This window comes from Callithrix jacchus, chromosome 9, assembly GCF_049354715.1.
Source record: "Callithrix jacchus isolate 240 chromosome 9, calJac240_pri, whole genome shotgun sequence".
In the NCBI taxonomy this organism is placed as follows: Eukaryota; Metazoa; Chordata; class Mammalia; order Primates; family Cebidae; genus Callithrix; species Callithrix jacchus.
The window spans coordinates 8,797,133-8,814,799 of record NC_133510.1 but is presented as its reverse complement, the minus strand read 5'-3'; the positions used below and the strand labels follow the sequence as shown (position 1 = coordinate 8,814,799).

Genomic DNA, 17,667 nt, shown 5'->3' with positions numbered 1-17,667 from the left:
TGATCCACCCGCCTCGGCCTCCCAAAGTGCTGGGATTATAGGCGTGAGCCACCATGCCCGGCCCAACCATCTGTTATTAAAGAACCTAAATAATTGTTGTAATTCAAGATCACAGAGAAAACGCATCAGTTTATAGATATTTGTCTAGAAGAGTGTCCTTCATATAGATATGTAGGTTATATATTTATGCAAGTAATTATTCTATTTGACATATTGTATTGAACTTAGAAGATTTCTGAATTTCTGTAGATGTGAATTCGAATCTGTGATAGAACCACCAGCGAATTACATGTTTGTTCTTAACTCAGTTTTCAAATCAGCAAAAATACATGTAAGCAAAATAGAAATAAATTGTTCTCTTAGAGGTAAATGTGACATTCAAATGGCAAGCAAAAGTAAAATTTACCCATAGAAGAAAGACTTGTATTTCCTGATTTTTTTCTTGTCAGTTGTAATATATCACTTTTAACTAACAGACCCCAAAAAGCTAAATCACACCCCTGTATCAACCATGAGTTCTTCTCAGCCTGTGTCACGACCACTGCAACCTATACAACCAGCACCGCCTCTTCAACCATCTGGGGTGCCAACAAGTGGACCATCTCAGACCACCATCCACTTACTACCTACAGGTAAATTTATTGAACCATTGAGTAGAAGCTTTAGTTTTGCCTGCAGAAAACTATGACTGGAATTAAGTAGAAAGATAAGACAGAAAATTAAGAACAATTCTTACTGCTAATTTGAGGACTACAATGTATGTCTTGTTGAAGGCCGTATAACTTACTTTTGCTGTCTTAAGTAGCAGCACTGGTAAATAATGATTATAGCGGAAACTTAAAGTATATATTTATTTAACATTATATAAGTAAAAATAGAAGTAATTTTTAAAAGCATTCATTCAAAATAATAATATTCTGAGTTAGTTATAATATTTAGAAACGGTAAACCATATTCCTAGTTATTCTGCAGTGTTAACAGGTGTTTCATGAATACAAAGTTCCATCATTAAATATGCGTGGGAAATGCTGAGTTTAACGTTAAATTGATTTTTTTCCTTAATGCAGACTTGTCTGAGCCTTTACTATGCTAATTTATAATATAAATCTCCAAGAATGATTTAAGATATAAAGTATTTCTCAAACTTACTTGGCTGTACAAAATAATGTTCACATACATATCTATAAAACTTTGGTGATTAGTGAATGTGGAAAATAATATTATTCTGAGTTACATTTTTGAGACCAGCCTGAGCAACACAGTAAAAACCCTGTTTCTACAAAAAAATTAATATGAGCAGATTTGTTATCTGCACAGCAAATGTTCTGTAAACAGCAGAAATGAGTGTAGTTTCTTCAGAAGGGGTGAATATAATGATTTATTCTGAGTGTGACCAAGAACTTATAATTGATTGACCAAGAATTTTTATACGTGTCTTATTTCGAAATAGCTTTAACTATTCTAACACTACCATCAGGAAGCATATACTTGCTACCTTTCAAGAAACTGTAAATTCAGCATTTTCAAGATTTAGTCTGTATCTCCTAAACTGTTCAGAAACCCGTCAAGATGGTTTGTCTTCTGTAAAACAGTCCATTGGCTTGAAGACTTAACTGCACAGTACTTACATAAGTACTCTTCTCATTAAGGAAAATATTGAATTAAAGTGGGGTTTTATCCAGTGAAATTTATACCTAAAACACCAGGTAACTTGTAGGAATCAGGATATTTTCCAAAGTTACTTAGCAAACTATTGTTAATCCTTGAGTTATGAAATTATTGTTGATGCAGTAATGCGTGGTTGTTTTGGTAGGGACTATTTAGGTTTGTTGAATCTATCAGTTAAACTAATTTTCTATCAGTTAAAATAAATTTTGCCTTGTTGGCATTGCCAGGCAAAAGAATATGCTTATGAAACTTTATTTCTGGTGTGTAGATTTTATATTGGTTCTCATATTTCAGTACCGTTGTTCTATCTGAGTAGGCAGTTGTTAGTAAGTTCAATCTTGGGAGCTGTGTTATCTTTCTTTACATATATACAAAGTTATGATAACAGTCATCAAAATTAGATATTTTGGAAGGAAATGTCATTATTCAAACCCATGGGCAGCGTAGATTATGGAATGGGGAGTGAAGAGATAAAGAGATAAGTTTTCTTTCTTGTCAATACTTTCTTCCCCTTTTCTGAAAACTCACATTGAAAGTTAGGATCTGTAAAGACTGAAGAGTCTATAGTAAAGAAACCTTTTTATCTTTGTTATAGCCAATATTTTCCTCCAAATTTATTTTATTATAGAACCCATTTTTTCCATATGATTTATTATTTTTTATTATATAGTTACTACATAGCCATTTGTAAAATATGATTCTAATTCAGAGAGTTGTTAACAAGAAACTGTTACTTAAAAATCATTATTGTAGCCTGGGCATAGTGGCTCATGCCTGTAATCCCAGCACTTAGGTAGGCTGAGGCAGGTGGATTACGAGGTCAGGAGTTCGAGACCATCCTGGCCAACATGGTGAAACTACCTCTCTACTAAAATACACACACAAAAATCAGCTGAACCTGGTGGTATGCACCTGTAGTCCCCGCTACTTGGGAGGCTGAGGCAGGGGAATTGCTTGAACCTAGGAGGCAGAGATTGCAGTGAGCTGAGATCTGCTACTGCACTCCAGCCTGGGTGACAGAGTGAGACTCTGCCTCAAAGAAAAAAAAATCATTATTGTAGATACATACTGTCTAAAAGTTTAGGACTCATTTTTTGATAAACATTTATTAACATTACTCAAGGTATTAATGCTTTCTGGAACATACAATAGGAGGAATGCCAGAGTAGAGAAAGAAGAAGTCTGTTTTTTAATGAATTTTATTTACTGTTTTTAAAAAAAGATTGGTTCAGCTAAACGAAATGTGAATTATAATGAGATAGAGATAGGTTGGCTCACTTGAAAAATAAATGTGGGCTTATGTTCTACAGTTCTTCTGGGAAATAAAAAAAAAAAGGATAGAAAAATAAATGTGAATTATCAATAGCCAGTCAGTTTCTTCATCTTTGAGAATACAAAGATACTCTTTTGGATTTATACCCCCTTGGTAGAAGACCAGGAGGGCTTATACTAATTAAAGAACTTCGCTAAGAACAATTAAAATTAGGAAGTTTTTAACTTTTTAGTCACTTCTGTGGCATCATACTCTTAAATCTACACTTAAAAAAAAATCTTCACATTACATAGTATCTGGTCAAACCAAAGAGTGGGAAGGGAATTGAATGTGGTAGAGGTGTTCTTTTCCTTCAAAGCTTGGATTTTAATATTATTAATGTTTATTGGCCTTATCATTTTTATCTTAGAAGATCACAAAAGGAGACTGTTATTTCAATTTCTCTCTTTATCATAGTTAGATTTTATGAAAGGTAACTACCATTAAATACTGTTTGCTTAACATAGAATTTACTGTATTCTTAATATCTTTTTCTGCCTTGCATTAGCTCCAACTACCGTGAATGTAACCCACCGTCCGGTAACTCAGGTGACCACAAGACTCCCTGTACCAAGAGCTCCTGCAAACCACCAGGTGGTTTATACAACTCTTCCTGCACCACCAGCTCAGGCTCCCTTGCGAGGAACTGTTATGCAGGCTCCTGCTGTTCGGCAGGTCAATCCCCAAAACAGTAAGAGACTTTTCTTATATATGGCCCCAAGATACATGTAGCCCTCTTCAGCATTTAGTTGGAGTGGCATATAATAATGTTAAATTTTGCAAAAATTTCTTATAATGTCATATTAAAAGTATTGTTATCAGTTCAAGAGATCTGTACTACAACATGGAAACTATAGTATAGTTGAAAACGGTGTGGTGTATTCTTGAAAATAGCTGATAGAGCAGATTTTAAATGTTGTCAACACACAAAAAAGGTAAATATGTGAGATTATGTCAATTAGCTAGATTTAGCTATTCTGCAGTGTATACATATTTCAAAACATAGTGTTGTATGCTATAAATATATATAGTTTTTGTCAATTAAAAATAATTTTCAGAAAAGAAATGGCAGTGTAACCAAAAGTAATCTATTACTATTTTTCTTCCCTTAGGAGAGTTAACCAGAGAAAATTGTTCATGTATACTAGTTGATTTGTTCTCTGAGTGTTGTCTTTAACTGTGTTTATGGCCTGTACTACTATAGTACACAGTTTGATACTGGTATATTCTCTATTCTATTAAGAGACACCTTACCTAATTAAAGTGGGAATGGTCAATTGCGACTTAGCTCAGATGATGGAAATCATGGTAAAGGATAGCCTTCAATGAGAGTCTTAAAGATATGGAAAGTGGCTGAGAAATAAAAGAAGGGAAAATGTTAAAGGAAGGTTGTAGTTTCCTATAGATATCATATATTAGTTACATATATATGTTACATACATGTTCTTTAAGTATATGACATATATTTTAAAATTATTAACCATATATATATGTAAGTAGTAGATTATATCATACAAACACAAACTTATATAAAAGGTATATTTAAACTTTAAGGTAAAGAAAAATAATAAAATGAACTACCTATGAACTCTTCATCAGGTTAAGAAATAGAAATATTTTAATATCCTGTAATTGCTCTTGTATCCCTGTCTTGATTACATTCCTTTTCCTTTTCATTAAAGGTAACCACTGCTCTCGCTTTTCTATTACTCATTCTGCTTTCCTTTGTGATTTTGCTACCAATATTGATATCATTAAAACATACTATATTAGGGTTCTCTAGAGGGACAGAACAGGAGAGAGATATATATATATATACGTGTGTGTGTGTATGTATATATATATATATGAAGGGGAGTTTATTAAGTATTAACTGACGTGATCACAAGGTCCCACAATAGGCTGTCTGCAAGCTGAGGAGCAAGGAAAGCCAGTCTGAGTCCCAAAACTGAAGAACTTGGAGTCCATTGTTTGAGGGCAGGGAGCATCCAGCACGGGAGAAAGATGTAGGCAAGAGGCTAGGCCAGTCTCTCCATTTCCCATTTTTCAGCCTGCTTTATATTGCATGGCAGCTGATGAGATTGTGCCCTCCAGATCAAGGGTGGGTCTTACTTCCCCAGCCCACTGACTCAAATGTTAATCTCTTTTGGCAACACCCACACAGACACACCCAGGATCACTGTTTTGTGTCCTTCAATTCAATCAAGTGGACACTCAGTATTAACCATCACAAGTCCACCCCTTGTCAACTTGAACCCATACATATCTCCTGAGATCATACATATATTTCAAATAAAGAAAGTAATAGGACATTATTACACCTAGTTGTAACCTAATACAACTATCCTTTGTACAACTGAAAACACACCAGTCCCCAAGCCAAATACTATTATATAAAGTTAACAATACTTAAATGTTGATAGGAAGTCAATAAATCTTACGTCACATGATAAAGGAAAAGAAAATACATTTTCTTAGTACAAGTGTATACATGCACAAATATGTTTTTAGCAAAAGAGGAGGAAATACTCATGATAATTATAGTCTCCGTTTCTGCAGCTGGTTGCATGGTCGTAGCTGGTATTGATGACTCCCTTCTTCTACTACCCATTCTGTGTTCCCTTTGCCTTCAGCAAGTACCTCAGCTAGTTGTGGCTCTTTTCCTAGTGGAATGACCCAATCCTTCATTCCTGAGGGGTCTGGGCCATTTTTAGTGCTGCCTAGATTGGGCTGTTGTAGTTTCCTATTGACCTTAATCAAAGGGCATGGTAATACTAAGAGACTCCCTAATGCATCTCCTGTATCCCATGCATACGCTTCCTTACCTCCATAGTAGAGCAGTGGACTGCTTTCTTCTTGATAGTCCACAGCCAACACTGTAACTCTTTTGTTAGCCTGTTGACTTAAAGGTAGGAGGAGCTCAAATTGTCAAGGTGACAATCTTAAGTTCCAGTTTAATGGAATTGTTGTGTCTCCTGGTGGCAGCATTCTTCCCTCTTGAACTAAGATCTCTAGCCAGCAGAACATAATGTCTCAGGAACAGGAAGAAAAAATTTTGCTAGTGGATCACTAGGGGTGATGGTGAGTGGTGCCACTTTCACTTCCACCCCTTAATTCCTGGACCCATGAATTCTGGCTATGGGAGAAGCAGCACCACATATTGGACCCTGATTCATAACATACATGGCCTTCTGGAGAACTTTGCCCCAGCCCTGCAAAGTATTGTCACCTAGTTGGCATTGTAATTGTGACTTCAAAAGATTATGCCACTGTTCTGTCAATCCAGCTGCTTCAGGAAGATGGGAAACATGGTAAGATGAGTAAACTCCGTGAGCATGACCCCACTCCTGCACTTTTTTAGCCGTAAAGTGAGTGCCTTGGTTAGAGGTAATGCTGTGTGGAATACCATGACAGTGGATAGGGCATTCTGTGAGTCTGTGGATGGTAGTCTTGGTAGAAGCATTGAGTGCAGCATAGACAAACCCATATCTGGAGCTTGTCTATTCTAGGGAGTGTCTATTCTAGGGAGGACAAACCTCTTCCCTTTCCATGGTGGAAGAGGTCCAATATAATCAACCTGCCACCAGGTAGCTAACTGATCACCTTGAGGAATGGTGTGTTATATCGAGGGCTCAGTGTTGGTCTCTGCTCATGGCAAATTGGGCACTCAGCAGGGGCCATAGCCAGGGCAGCTTTGGTAAGTGGAAGTCCATGTTGCTGAGCCCGTGGGTCAGTGCCACTGTGGCTGCTTTGTTGATGAGCCCTTTGGGCCATGACAGTGCTATCTGAGGAAAGAGGCTGAGTGGTATCCACAGAATGGGTCATCCTATCCACTTGCATATTAAAATCCTCCTCTGCTGAGGTCACCTGATTGGTGAGCACTCACAAGGGATACAAATATCTGATTCACAGTTTTTGACCACTCAGCAGGTCCATGCGCATCTCTCTTTCCTAAATTGTCTTGTCACCAATTTTCCAGTCATACTTCTTCCTAGTCCCTGGTCTTTCAGCTGCCCCATTGGGTATAGCCCATAAATATACATAATCGTACATATGGGCATTTATCCTTCCCTGCAAAGTGTACAGCAGGATGCATTGCTCGAAGTTCTGCCCACTGGGAAGATTTCACTTCACTGCTGCACTTTGGGATGTCCTAGAAAGGAGCTGGAGTGCTACAGCTGTGTACTTTGGGTGGTGCCTGCTTATGGTGCAGAACCATCTGTGAACCAGGCCCTAGTCATCTCTTCCGCTGTCAGGTGATCGTAGGGAACTGCCTATGAGGCCATCCACACAGGCTGGGGAAGATTACGCAGGGTGGCAGGAGTGGAGACCATGGGTCTTTGAGCCACTTGCTCATGTAACTTACTGTGCCTTCAGGACCTGCTTGAGCCCAGTCACATATGTACCACTTCCATTTGATGATAGAATGCTGCTGCCTATGACCCACTAGATGGCTCATTGGGTCAGAAAGCACCCAGTTCATGAAGTCAACTCAGGTCGCATGGTGACTTGATAACCCATACATAGTCAGACGTTCAGTTTCCACCAAAGCCCAGTTAACAAGCCAAGAGCTGTCTCTCAAAAGGAGAGTAGTTACCTGCAGAAGATGGCAGGGCCTTGCTCCAAAATCCTGAAGACCTTTACTGTGATTCACATATTGGGGGCCTGCCAAAGACTCCAGACACTCTCTGCATCTACCAGTGAAACCTCAAGCAACACTGAATCTGCTTGTTCATATGGCCCAAGTGGCAGAGCAGCTTGCCCAGAAGGCTGGATCTGTTACAGAGCCTTCTTCTGTTCTGGATCCCACTCAAAACTGGCAGCCTTTCGGGTCATTTGATAAATGGACCAGAGTAGCACACCCAAATGAGGAACGTGTTGCCTTCAAAGTCTAAATAGGCCTACTAGATGTTGTGCCTCTTTCTTGGTTGTAGGAAGGACCAAATATAGCAACTTCTCCCTTACCTTAGAAGGAATGTCCTGACAGGCCCCCGTACCACTGGACCCCTAGAAATTTTACTGAGGTAGAAAGTCCCTGAATTTCAGTCGGATTTATTTCCCATCCTCTGGCGCACAGATGCTTCATCAATAAGTTCAGGGTTTTTGCTACTTTCTCACTTGATCCAGTCAGCACAATGTCCTCAACGTAATGGACCAGTGTGATGTCTTGTGGGAGCAAAAACCAATCAAGATCTCTCAGAATAAGACAATGACACAAGCTGGAGAGGTGATACACCCCTAAGACAGTAAATGTATGTTGCTGTCTTTGCCAGCTGAAGGCAAATTGCTTCTGGTGGGGCCTTGTGGACAGGAATGTAGGAAGAGGCATTTGCCAAATCCATGGCTACACACCAGGTACCAGGAGATGTGTTAACTTGCTGAAGCAATGAAACCACATCTGGTATGGCAGCTGCAATTGTAGTCACCACTTGGTTAAGCTTAGCATAATCCACTGTCATTCTCTAAGATCCATCTGTCTTCTGCACAGGCCGAATGGATAAGTTGAAGGTAGATGTGGTGGCAGTCACCACCCCTGCATCTTTCAACTTCTTGATGGTGGCACTAATCTTAATCCCTCCGGGGATGTGATACTGTTTTTGATTTACTGTTTTACTAGGTAGAGGCAGCTGTAATGGCTTCCATTTGGCCTTAATAATAGCCATAATAGCCCTCACCCTACCAGTCAGGGAGCCAATGACAGCCCCTCAGTCAGTTTCCAGACTTGAAACAGTTTACAGACCCAGAACCCCTTGAATGAAGTAGTGGTCAGGTCCACTTGAGGAAGGACCTCAGTAGATTCCCGACAATTTATGCAGTGAATCTTTCTCCCATCCGGAGATTTCTGTCAGCTGCTAAGTATGTTGATGCCAATTATGCAGTCTGGCACTGGGGAAATGACCTCAGGATGAGTCTAGGAACACACCGGACCCACTGTAAGTTGGACCTGACATAAAACTCCATTAATTATCTGATCTCCATAAGCTCCTACTTTAACTGGAGGACCACAATGACGTTTTGGGTCCCCTGGAATCAGCATCAGTTCAGAGGCAGCATTCAGTAGTCTCCGAAATGTCTGATCATTTCCCTTTCCCCAGTGCACAATTACCTTGGTAAAAGGCTGGAGATCTCCTTGGGGAAGGATGGGAGAAAGATCCGCTGCATACATTGTCGGGAATCTACTGGGGTCCTTCTTGAAGTGGACCTGACCCCTCCTTCATTCAAGGGGTTCTGGGTCTGTAAACTGTCTTAAGTCTGGAAACTGATTGAGAGGCTGTCATTCTGTTTTTATTATTCAATTTAGTCTTTTGTCCATTCAACCTAAAAGTTTTCTGGTTTTACAAATTAAGTAGGAATGCAGTAGGCTTCCTGTCAGTTTCACCTCTAGGAATACTGATTAACCAATGCCAGAGCTCTACACAAGTGAGACTCTTCTGATTGCCGCTTTGCCCCTGCTGTTCCTTACGGTAGGTGCTCCCACCTTGCGTTTGACAGTTGAGTGCTGCCACTTGGCCCCTGCCACCTCAGGATCCAATTATTCCCATTGTATTTAAATTTTGTAGTTGAGTGACTGCGGTTCCCACCATTAGATCTGACATACAGAGACGAGCAATTACAGAGCTCTTCAAAGATGCAGGTGCTGCCCTTACAAATCTGTTTAGCAAGGCATTGGGCAAGGGTATATCTTCTGGACCCTCCCAGCTGGGATGAGTAGCTCTAAAGTGACTGATCCACCCCACCATTCCAGTCTCCCTTCGTTGGATCCCATCCTCTACATTAAACCAAGGGAGATCTGGCATTTCCAGGTCACTCACAGTGGGCCATCTTTTAATCCATATTTCAACTAACCAAGCAAATGATCTATTAGACTTTTTTGACTCCCTGAGCTGCAGCATTAAGTGCAGAGTCCCTACTTAGAGGGCCCAAATCAAGAAATGCAGCCTGATCTAACTTTATGTTCCTTCCACCATAATCTCATTTCCTTAATAACCATTTCCATCCTTGTTCTCCAGATTTCTGTGTATACAAATTAGAGAACTCAAAACAGTTCTTTTCAAGTGTAGCACAGCTCCTCGTAGGTCAGACTCTCAACCTCACCTCTAGAGGTTTACCAGGACTTTAGTCTAGTCATAGGTCTAGAAGCAAAGAGAGGTGTTGGGGTGGCTCCTGAGAAGAATCAACACTATTTTGCCAGGCAACTGCATCAGGGGAGGCCATCACTGTTGCCTCATTCAGCACAGGTTTTATCTCCTCAGACAAAGGTGGAAAGGCTGATGGCAGTATGGGTCAGGGAGCATTCGTTGTCACTACTGGGAATGGGGAAGCTGTTCTAACTTTTTTTTTTGAGACAGAATCTTGCTCTGTCACCTAAGCTGGAGTGCAGTGGCATGATCTCAGCTCACTGCAACCTCTACCTCCCTGGTTCAGGCAATTCTTCTGCCTCAGCCTCCTGAGTAGCTGGGATTATAGACGTGTGCCACCACACCCAACTAATTTTTGTATTTTTAGTGGAGGTGGAGTTTTACCACGCACCACGTTTAGCGGGCTGGTCTCTAACTGCTGACCTCATGAACTGCCTGCCTCAGCCTCCTAAAGTGCTGAGATTACAGGTGTGCACCACCATGCTCGGTCGAAGCTGTTCTTTCTGGCAAAAAAGCTTCATCAGCATTTACAAACTCAATGTCCCCAGCTTCATCAGGGTCCTCCCACACACCGCCATTCCAAGTTTCTGGGTCCCATTCTTTTTCAATTAATGCTGTCACTTTAACAGTAGATACCTGTCGAGGCTGTGCATACATTTTTGTTGCAGGTCAGCCACTTGCATGATAAGAACTTATATCTGGTTTTCCTCAATTTCAGCTCTTTCTCTGCAAAAGATAAGACTCATTCAGGGCAGTCTTGGCAGATTTGAGCTTCAGTATGTTTTTCTGAAACTGGGAGACAGAATCCCTGATTTCTTTATTTTTTATTTTTTTATATATTTTTTTAAGATGCGGTTTCACCATGATGGACAGGCTGGTCTTGAACTCCTGACCTCAGGTGATCCACCCACCTCAGCCTCCCAAAGTGCTAGGATTACAGGCCTGAGCCACCATGCCTGGCTAGAATCCCTGATTTCATCATTTTCTTTTATCACTTTGTCCACTGAACTTAGGAACAACTGACCAGCTTCATTATGTTCTCCACATATGGTCCAAGGTATTATGTATAGGCACTAAACTTGGCCTCTCAGAAGCAGTGAATCAGGAGTATCAAATGCATTTACTTCGTATAACTCTCTAGACAGTTCACCCCAGGGGTTATCAGTGTTCTCTATACTATTAGAAGTAGAGTTGTTAGGATTTTTGGGTCTAATATTAAGCAGTCAACTCCAGAAACCCCAAAATCAGTGAAAGAACTCCACCCTAAATATTCTGTTCCTCTTTACCCCACTTCGGGTACCAAAGTCTCAATTAGGGTTCTCTAGAGGGACAGAGCTAATAGTATACACACAAACACAGACACACGCACATACACACCCCCCCATGTATATATCCTGTACATAATATTTATATGATATATAATATAAACTAATAGGATATATATTATATATGTTATATATGTATTACACTAATACGGTATATATAAAATATATACTGCATATATAAAGTAATAGGATATAAAGAATATGTATATGCTATATATATATATATATAAACTAATAGGATATCCTACAGTTTATATATAGTATATGTTTTATTTATATACCTATATTAATATATATAAAGTATATACTTTATTTATAGTAAATGTTTATATATGTAAAGAGAAGTTTATTAAGTATCAATTTACATAATCAGAAGGTCCCACAACAGGCCAGGCATGGTGGCTCACATCTGTAATCCCAGCACTGTGGAGGCCAAGGCGGGCAGATCACTTGAGGTCAGGAGTTTGAGAGGAGCCTCGCCAACATGGTGAAACCTCATCCCTACTAAAAATACAAAAATTGACTGGGCATGGTGGTGCGTGCCTGTAATCTCAGCTACTCAGGAGGCGACAGAGCCAGACTCCATCTCAACAACAACAACAACAAAAAATTACAAGATTCCACGATAGGCTGTCTGCAAACTGAGGAGCAAGGAAAGCCAGTCTGACTCCCAAAACTGAAGAACTTGTAGGCTGATGTTCCAGGGCGGGAAGCATCCAGCAGGGGAGAAAGATACAGGCTAGGAGGGTAAGGCTAAGTCTCTCCTTTTCATGTTTTTCTGCCTGCTTTATATTTTCTGCACCTGATTAGATTGTGTCCACCAGATTAAAGGAGAATCTGCCTTCCCAGCCCACTGACTCAAATGCTAATCTCTTCTGGCCACTCTCAGACACATCCAGGATTAATGCTTCATATCCTTCAATCAAGTTGACACCGTTAACCATCATACATATGTAATATTTGGTTTTGCAAAATATGAAAGGTATTAGCAAGGACAAATATAGCTGTTTAAAGAAACCTAGTAATGCCATCATTAGAAAATAAACTGGAGTCTCTGGATTATAGTTTGGCTTCACCTCTCTCAAGTTTACAAGAGCATTGTCTGAGAAGATTAATCAGCAAGATTAGAAATGAGTTCTGGGAAACTTGGCTCACCATAGTCAGGGCACCAGGCAGAACTACAGCATGGGCCAGGTACTAAATATATGGCAGGCATATGGTCAGGGCAGTAGGTGGCTCTAAATTTTCTATTTTTCCCTGGTGTATGTCACAGCAGTTTTCTGTGGGGTGAAATGAGTATCCTCAACCAATCCGTTGGGCATGGAGAGAATGAGAGGAACCTCAATAGATGGCAAATATGACTGATTCTAGCTTTGTGTACTGATTGAAAAGATGAGACAGCAGAGATTTTTATGAAAATACTGCCAATTTGTGTGTCTTTTGAGTCACACTGCTCCATTACGGCCATTTGCCGTTTACATGTGGTACACAAGCAGTGCTCTAGGATTTGTGTTCATAGTTCTCCTGGTAAGGATCTATTTATTTCTCCCTGTCTTGGACCTCCTGTTGCTTGTGTCTCGTGTTTTTCTCTTTATTTTCTCTCATGTTGGTGGCACATATTCTCCAGTGACTACTTGAGAGAGGGTTTATGGTAGTTAGAATTTTTTTTTGGTGCTCGCGTATTAGAAAGTTTCTTTATCCACAGGCTGGATGATAGCTTGGCTAAATACGAATAAGACCTTTGGGTTAGAAGTAACTTACTTGTCAAATCTTGAAATCATTGCTTCACTGACTTCAAATATTTAGTCAGTTTTCCACCAAACTTACAATTGAATTATCATTTTATCCTGTAATTTTTTTTGTAGGTGTTACAGTTCGAGTGCCTCAAACAACCACATACGTTGTAAACAATGGACTAACCCTGGGATCAGCAGGACCTCAGCTCACAGTGCATCATCGACCACCACAAGTGCATACTGTAAGTGTTGATGCTTGGTTTCGCAAAATTCTCAACTGTAAAGCTACAAAGTATTATTGTAGTTGACACTTTTCTTTAAAGTGCTTATATCCAAGGGAAATGCTAGGTCTTTCTGCTTTTCCAGAAGTTTATTTCTAAAAATTGATGTTACCATTATGAAGAAATGTTACTAGGGCTGATGATTATTTAGAATCATTGAATTTGCTTGTGTTGTATACAGTGTACAAAAACAGGTCCACAGTTGGGTATATGAAGTGAAATATAGACCATTTCTAATTTATAGTTAAATTTAAAAGGACATTTTTCATTTTTCCATGTTCTGATTCTATTCTTTCCCTCTGTGCCGCGTCTAATTACTACGTTGTCATCAGTTGTTTTAAAGAATCCAGTGATACTGGGAATTCATTAGTTAAGAGGTAATAGAGAGAACCGAAGATTTCTCCTTAGATTTAGCCTCCAAAGCAATGTCATGTTATCCTGTGACACAGTTTTGGCAGTGTTTGATTGGTGTGAAGTATCACTGTATGATGGTCTTCCAGTGTTCGGAAGTCAGCAGGGCTTCCTGAATAGTGTCGCCTATCTTTCCAGATTCTTTTTCATATACCCTGTGTCCAAGAAAAAGTTAATACTTGTTCCTGTCCACATGCCTTTGCTCATGCTTTATCTATTGGCTGAAAGGTACATGATTCATTCCACATCTCTGGATCCTATCTTTCACAGTTCAGTTTAAATATTGCCTTTTTCTTATAAACTGGCCAAGAGTATAGTACATATTCAATGTTAATGCTCTTATTTATAAGAATATACTACTATCTTATATTGCAAAATAACTTAAGAATGAAAGTAGGTTGTATACTCCAGTTTTTTATGATCTTGGCTGCCATACATGATATTTAAAAGTGTGACATCATACTAAAGTGAGAATCTGTAACATAGATAATTTGATCATAAATTATTTTGTTAGAAGGACCTCATTAGTTTGATGTTCCTCAAAATGATGTTCTGTCAGCAGGGGCTTTTTGTTTCCCAAAAAAAACTCAAAGTATTTTAGGTCTAGGAAGTGACACCAAATAGAACTTCCAAGTTTGATCACAGTATTTGGTATTTCTTAGAATTCTTGATGTAAAATAATATCTCTCTATCTGTTCTCTAAGGTGTTTTAATTCTAACATTCTAAAATAGTTCTTTTTGTGATCATTATAAATCAGTGTGACTTCTTTTTTTAGGAGCCCCCACGCCCTGTGCACCCAGCACCCTTACCAGAAGCTCCACAACCACAGCGTCTGCCCCCAGAAGCTGCCAGCACATCTCTGCCTCAGAAGCCACACTTGAAATTAGCACGAGTTCAGAGTCAAAATGGCATAGTACTATCATGGAGTGTCCTGGAGGTGGATCGAAGCTGTGCCACTGTTGATAGCTACCATCTCTATGCTTACCACGAGGAACCCAGTGCCACTGTGCCCTCACAATGGAAAAAGATTGGAGAAGTAAAGGCACTTCCCTTGCCCATGGCATGTACTCTCACCCAGTTTGTATCTGGTAGCAAATACTACTTTGCAGTACGAGCCAAGGATATTTATGGACGTTTTGGGCCTTTCTGTGATCCTCAGTCAACAGATGTGATCTCTTCTACCCAGAGCAGTTAAACCTTGGAGCCTTTATATTTTCCTCTTTTAAATTTTCCACCTTTTGGTCTTGTTTTTAATCTTGTGCATGATACCCCACGTAAAATCCACCTTGTGGATTTCTTGGACAGATGTGTGTATACACTACATTTGTTTGTAACAGAAGCAAAATAAACTCAGCCCACAAAGCAAGAAACTTCTCCTGGACAGTTTAGGCTTTGGGGTTTCGAAATGTAAATGTGTACCTTGGTTTAGTTTTGAGGCTGGGGAATATGTGTGGGTGTTTGTGTGTGTTTTTCCCTATTTATGTCTTACTGCATTGGAGTCTCCCATTTTTATTCTCAAATTTACCTCTTAAAATACAAATTAATAGATCAAAGGACTGGAGATGTATAACTGGCATGATTCTGCTTTTAAAGGATCTGTAGGATCATTTTAGTTAAGTGGTTTAAACAGAATCAAAACCCAAAGAAATAAAAAACAAAATGGCTCAATAGTTTAAAATAGGTTAATTCAAACACAGGAAAGGATCTATTTGTCTTTTCTTTTGTCAAGTCTCCCGAGTTGTTAATTAGGTGAAAAAAGATCTGCAGTGGCCCCCGTCCTTTCCTAATCTGGCTTTTACATTTGTTTTGTGCCTTAAAGATTAGCTACAAAAATAACACATGGCCAAAAATAAATAAACATGGCCGTATGTCCATTTTTGTTTCCTCTTCTTTTTCAGCCTTTTATCCTTGATTTCTCCTTCATCTCTACCAAATATAGCACACCTCCTCAAATAACTTTTTTTTTTTGAGTCAGAGTTTCGCTCTTGTCACCCAGCCTAGAGTGCAGTGGTGCAATCTCAGCTCACTGCAGCCTCCACCTCCTGGGTTCAAGCAGTTCTGCCTCAGCCCCAGAGTAGCTGGGATTGCAGGCACCTGCCACCATGCCTGGCTAATTTTTCTATTTTTAGTAGAGACAGTGTTTCACCATGTTAGCCAGGCTGGTCTTGAACTCCTAACCTCAGGTTATCTGCCACCTTGGCTTCCCAGAATGCTGGGATTAGTCATGAGCCACCATGCCCAGCCTCCTCAAGTGATTTTTAAACCAAGGGGCGTGTGTGTGTGTGTGTGTCTGTGTGTACATAGATGTACATGTACACACACATTGCATGCACAGTCTCATCTGTGGCATCACATTTAACTCCAAAAATTTGATGTGCTGTTTTCTTTGAAAACTATAGATGCTTTTATTTTTGGTCACTATTTAACTTTGTGTAAAGTGGACCAAGAGAAAACCATATTGTGGAAGAAAGTTTTTCATAAACATTGTATCCATGTTGCACACTGTTAGAGATTATGAAAATGATTCTGGTTTAGTTTATTACCCAACACTGTCTCCCAATACCAGTTCCTTAGTATTCTTTCACAGGAAGCAAACAGTAAGATTCACAATATAAGAATGAGCTAAAATATCAAGGGGAAAGCTTCATTTCCTCTTTATTTTCATATCATCCTTCCTGTTTTAACCTTTGAACTTTGTTTTGATGGTGCCAAGGTGAGTCTGAGGTACCCATTGTTAGCTTTGGATAGAATTTAAAGTATATCCCAAAATTAGCTGGACGTGTTGGCACATGCCTGTAATCCCAGCTACTCAGGAAGCAAGGCTGGAGAATCGCTGAAACCCATGAAGGGTTGGTAGCAGTGAGCTGAGATTGCCCCACTGCGCTCCAACCTGGGTGACAAGAGCAAAACTCTGTCTCAAAAAAATGAATTTAGAGTATATCCTTTGAAATCATTTTATGTAACAATTAGATATAACCTCCTGTGTATCTCTGTTCCTCTTCAAAGTTATTAAAATTCAGCTTAGGTCATTGATTTTTAATATGAGGACCAGCTGCACTGGTGTCAGGTAGGTGTTCTGAGCGTAGATAGTTTAGGACTGGAGGGCTCAGTTAAGTTTTAGGAGTGAGAATGTGGTTGAGAGTATTTTGAAAGGAATTCATGGAGTTTGTGAAATAACTTACAAATCCTCTTCCTTTACAGTATTTGAATTCATATTTGTACCTTCTCAAAATAATCATTCATTTTTCCTAGAATTACAGGAGGGAGCTCTTGCTTTTATGAACGTTTTGTTTGCAACTTTGATTGCTTGTAATAGGAAGTATCCTAGTTGTAAAGAAACTCTTTAGAGGCTTTTGACCGGTCAGTACACTATCGTCTGAGGTGTGAGGTTTGATTGGTGATGAAGAAAGCCAAAAAATTAATGCTCCAAACCTCCTTTGACTCTCAAAATGAGACCGCAAGGTGTATGCTATAAGTCAAACTTGCCAACCAACTATGTAGACATTACTCATTGTAGAGCTAATGAGGATGGGGAAGAAGTTGCCAGTGTCACGGCACCAAAACTTTCAAAAGGAAGGAGTCGATAATCTTGTAGATGTATATGAACACCTGTCTATATCTGCATGTATATGTTTTGACCTGACGTGGTTGCAGTGTTGATTATGTGTTCAAGATGATTCCTGTCTACAGAATTGAAGGCCCATGTTCAAACTGTTCTTTATTGGCTGTTTTTATGGTCACATGGTAACAGTTTTCTTACCTAACCTACAAAATGTTCTCTTGATGAACGTTTT

General features: G+C 39.5%; 1 protein-coding gene across 17 annotated transcripts in view; it reads left to right on the top strand.

Moving 5' to 3' along the window:
* ATF7IP (activating transcription factor 7 interacting protein) overlaps positions 1-15,285 on the top strand; it is a 126,865-nt gene extending 111,580 nt beyond the window's left edge. For all 17 annotated transcript variants that reach the window (XM_078338283.1, XM_078338280.1, XM_009003296.5 and 14 more), the window contains 4 exons: positions 477-632; positions 3,489-3,671; positions 13,310-13,422; positions 14,649-15,285. In XM_078338283.1, the coding sequence (XP_078194409.1) occupies positions 477-632; positions 3,489-3,671; positions 13,310-13,422; positions 14,649-15,068 (872 nt within the window). In that variant the 3' untranslated portion in view covers positions 15,069-15,285. The remainder of the gene's footprint in view (positions 1-476; positions 633-3,488; positions 3,672-13,309; positions 13,423-14,648) is intronic.
* The last annotated feature ends 2,382 nt before the right edge of the window (positions 15,286-17,667 follow it).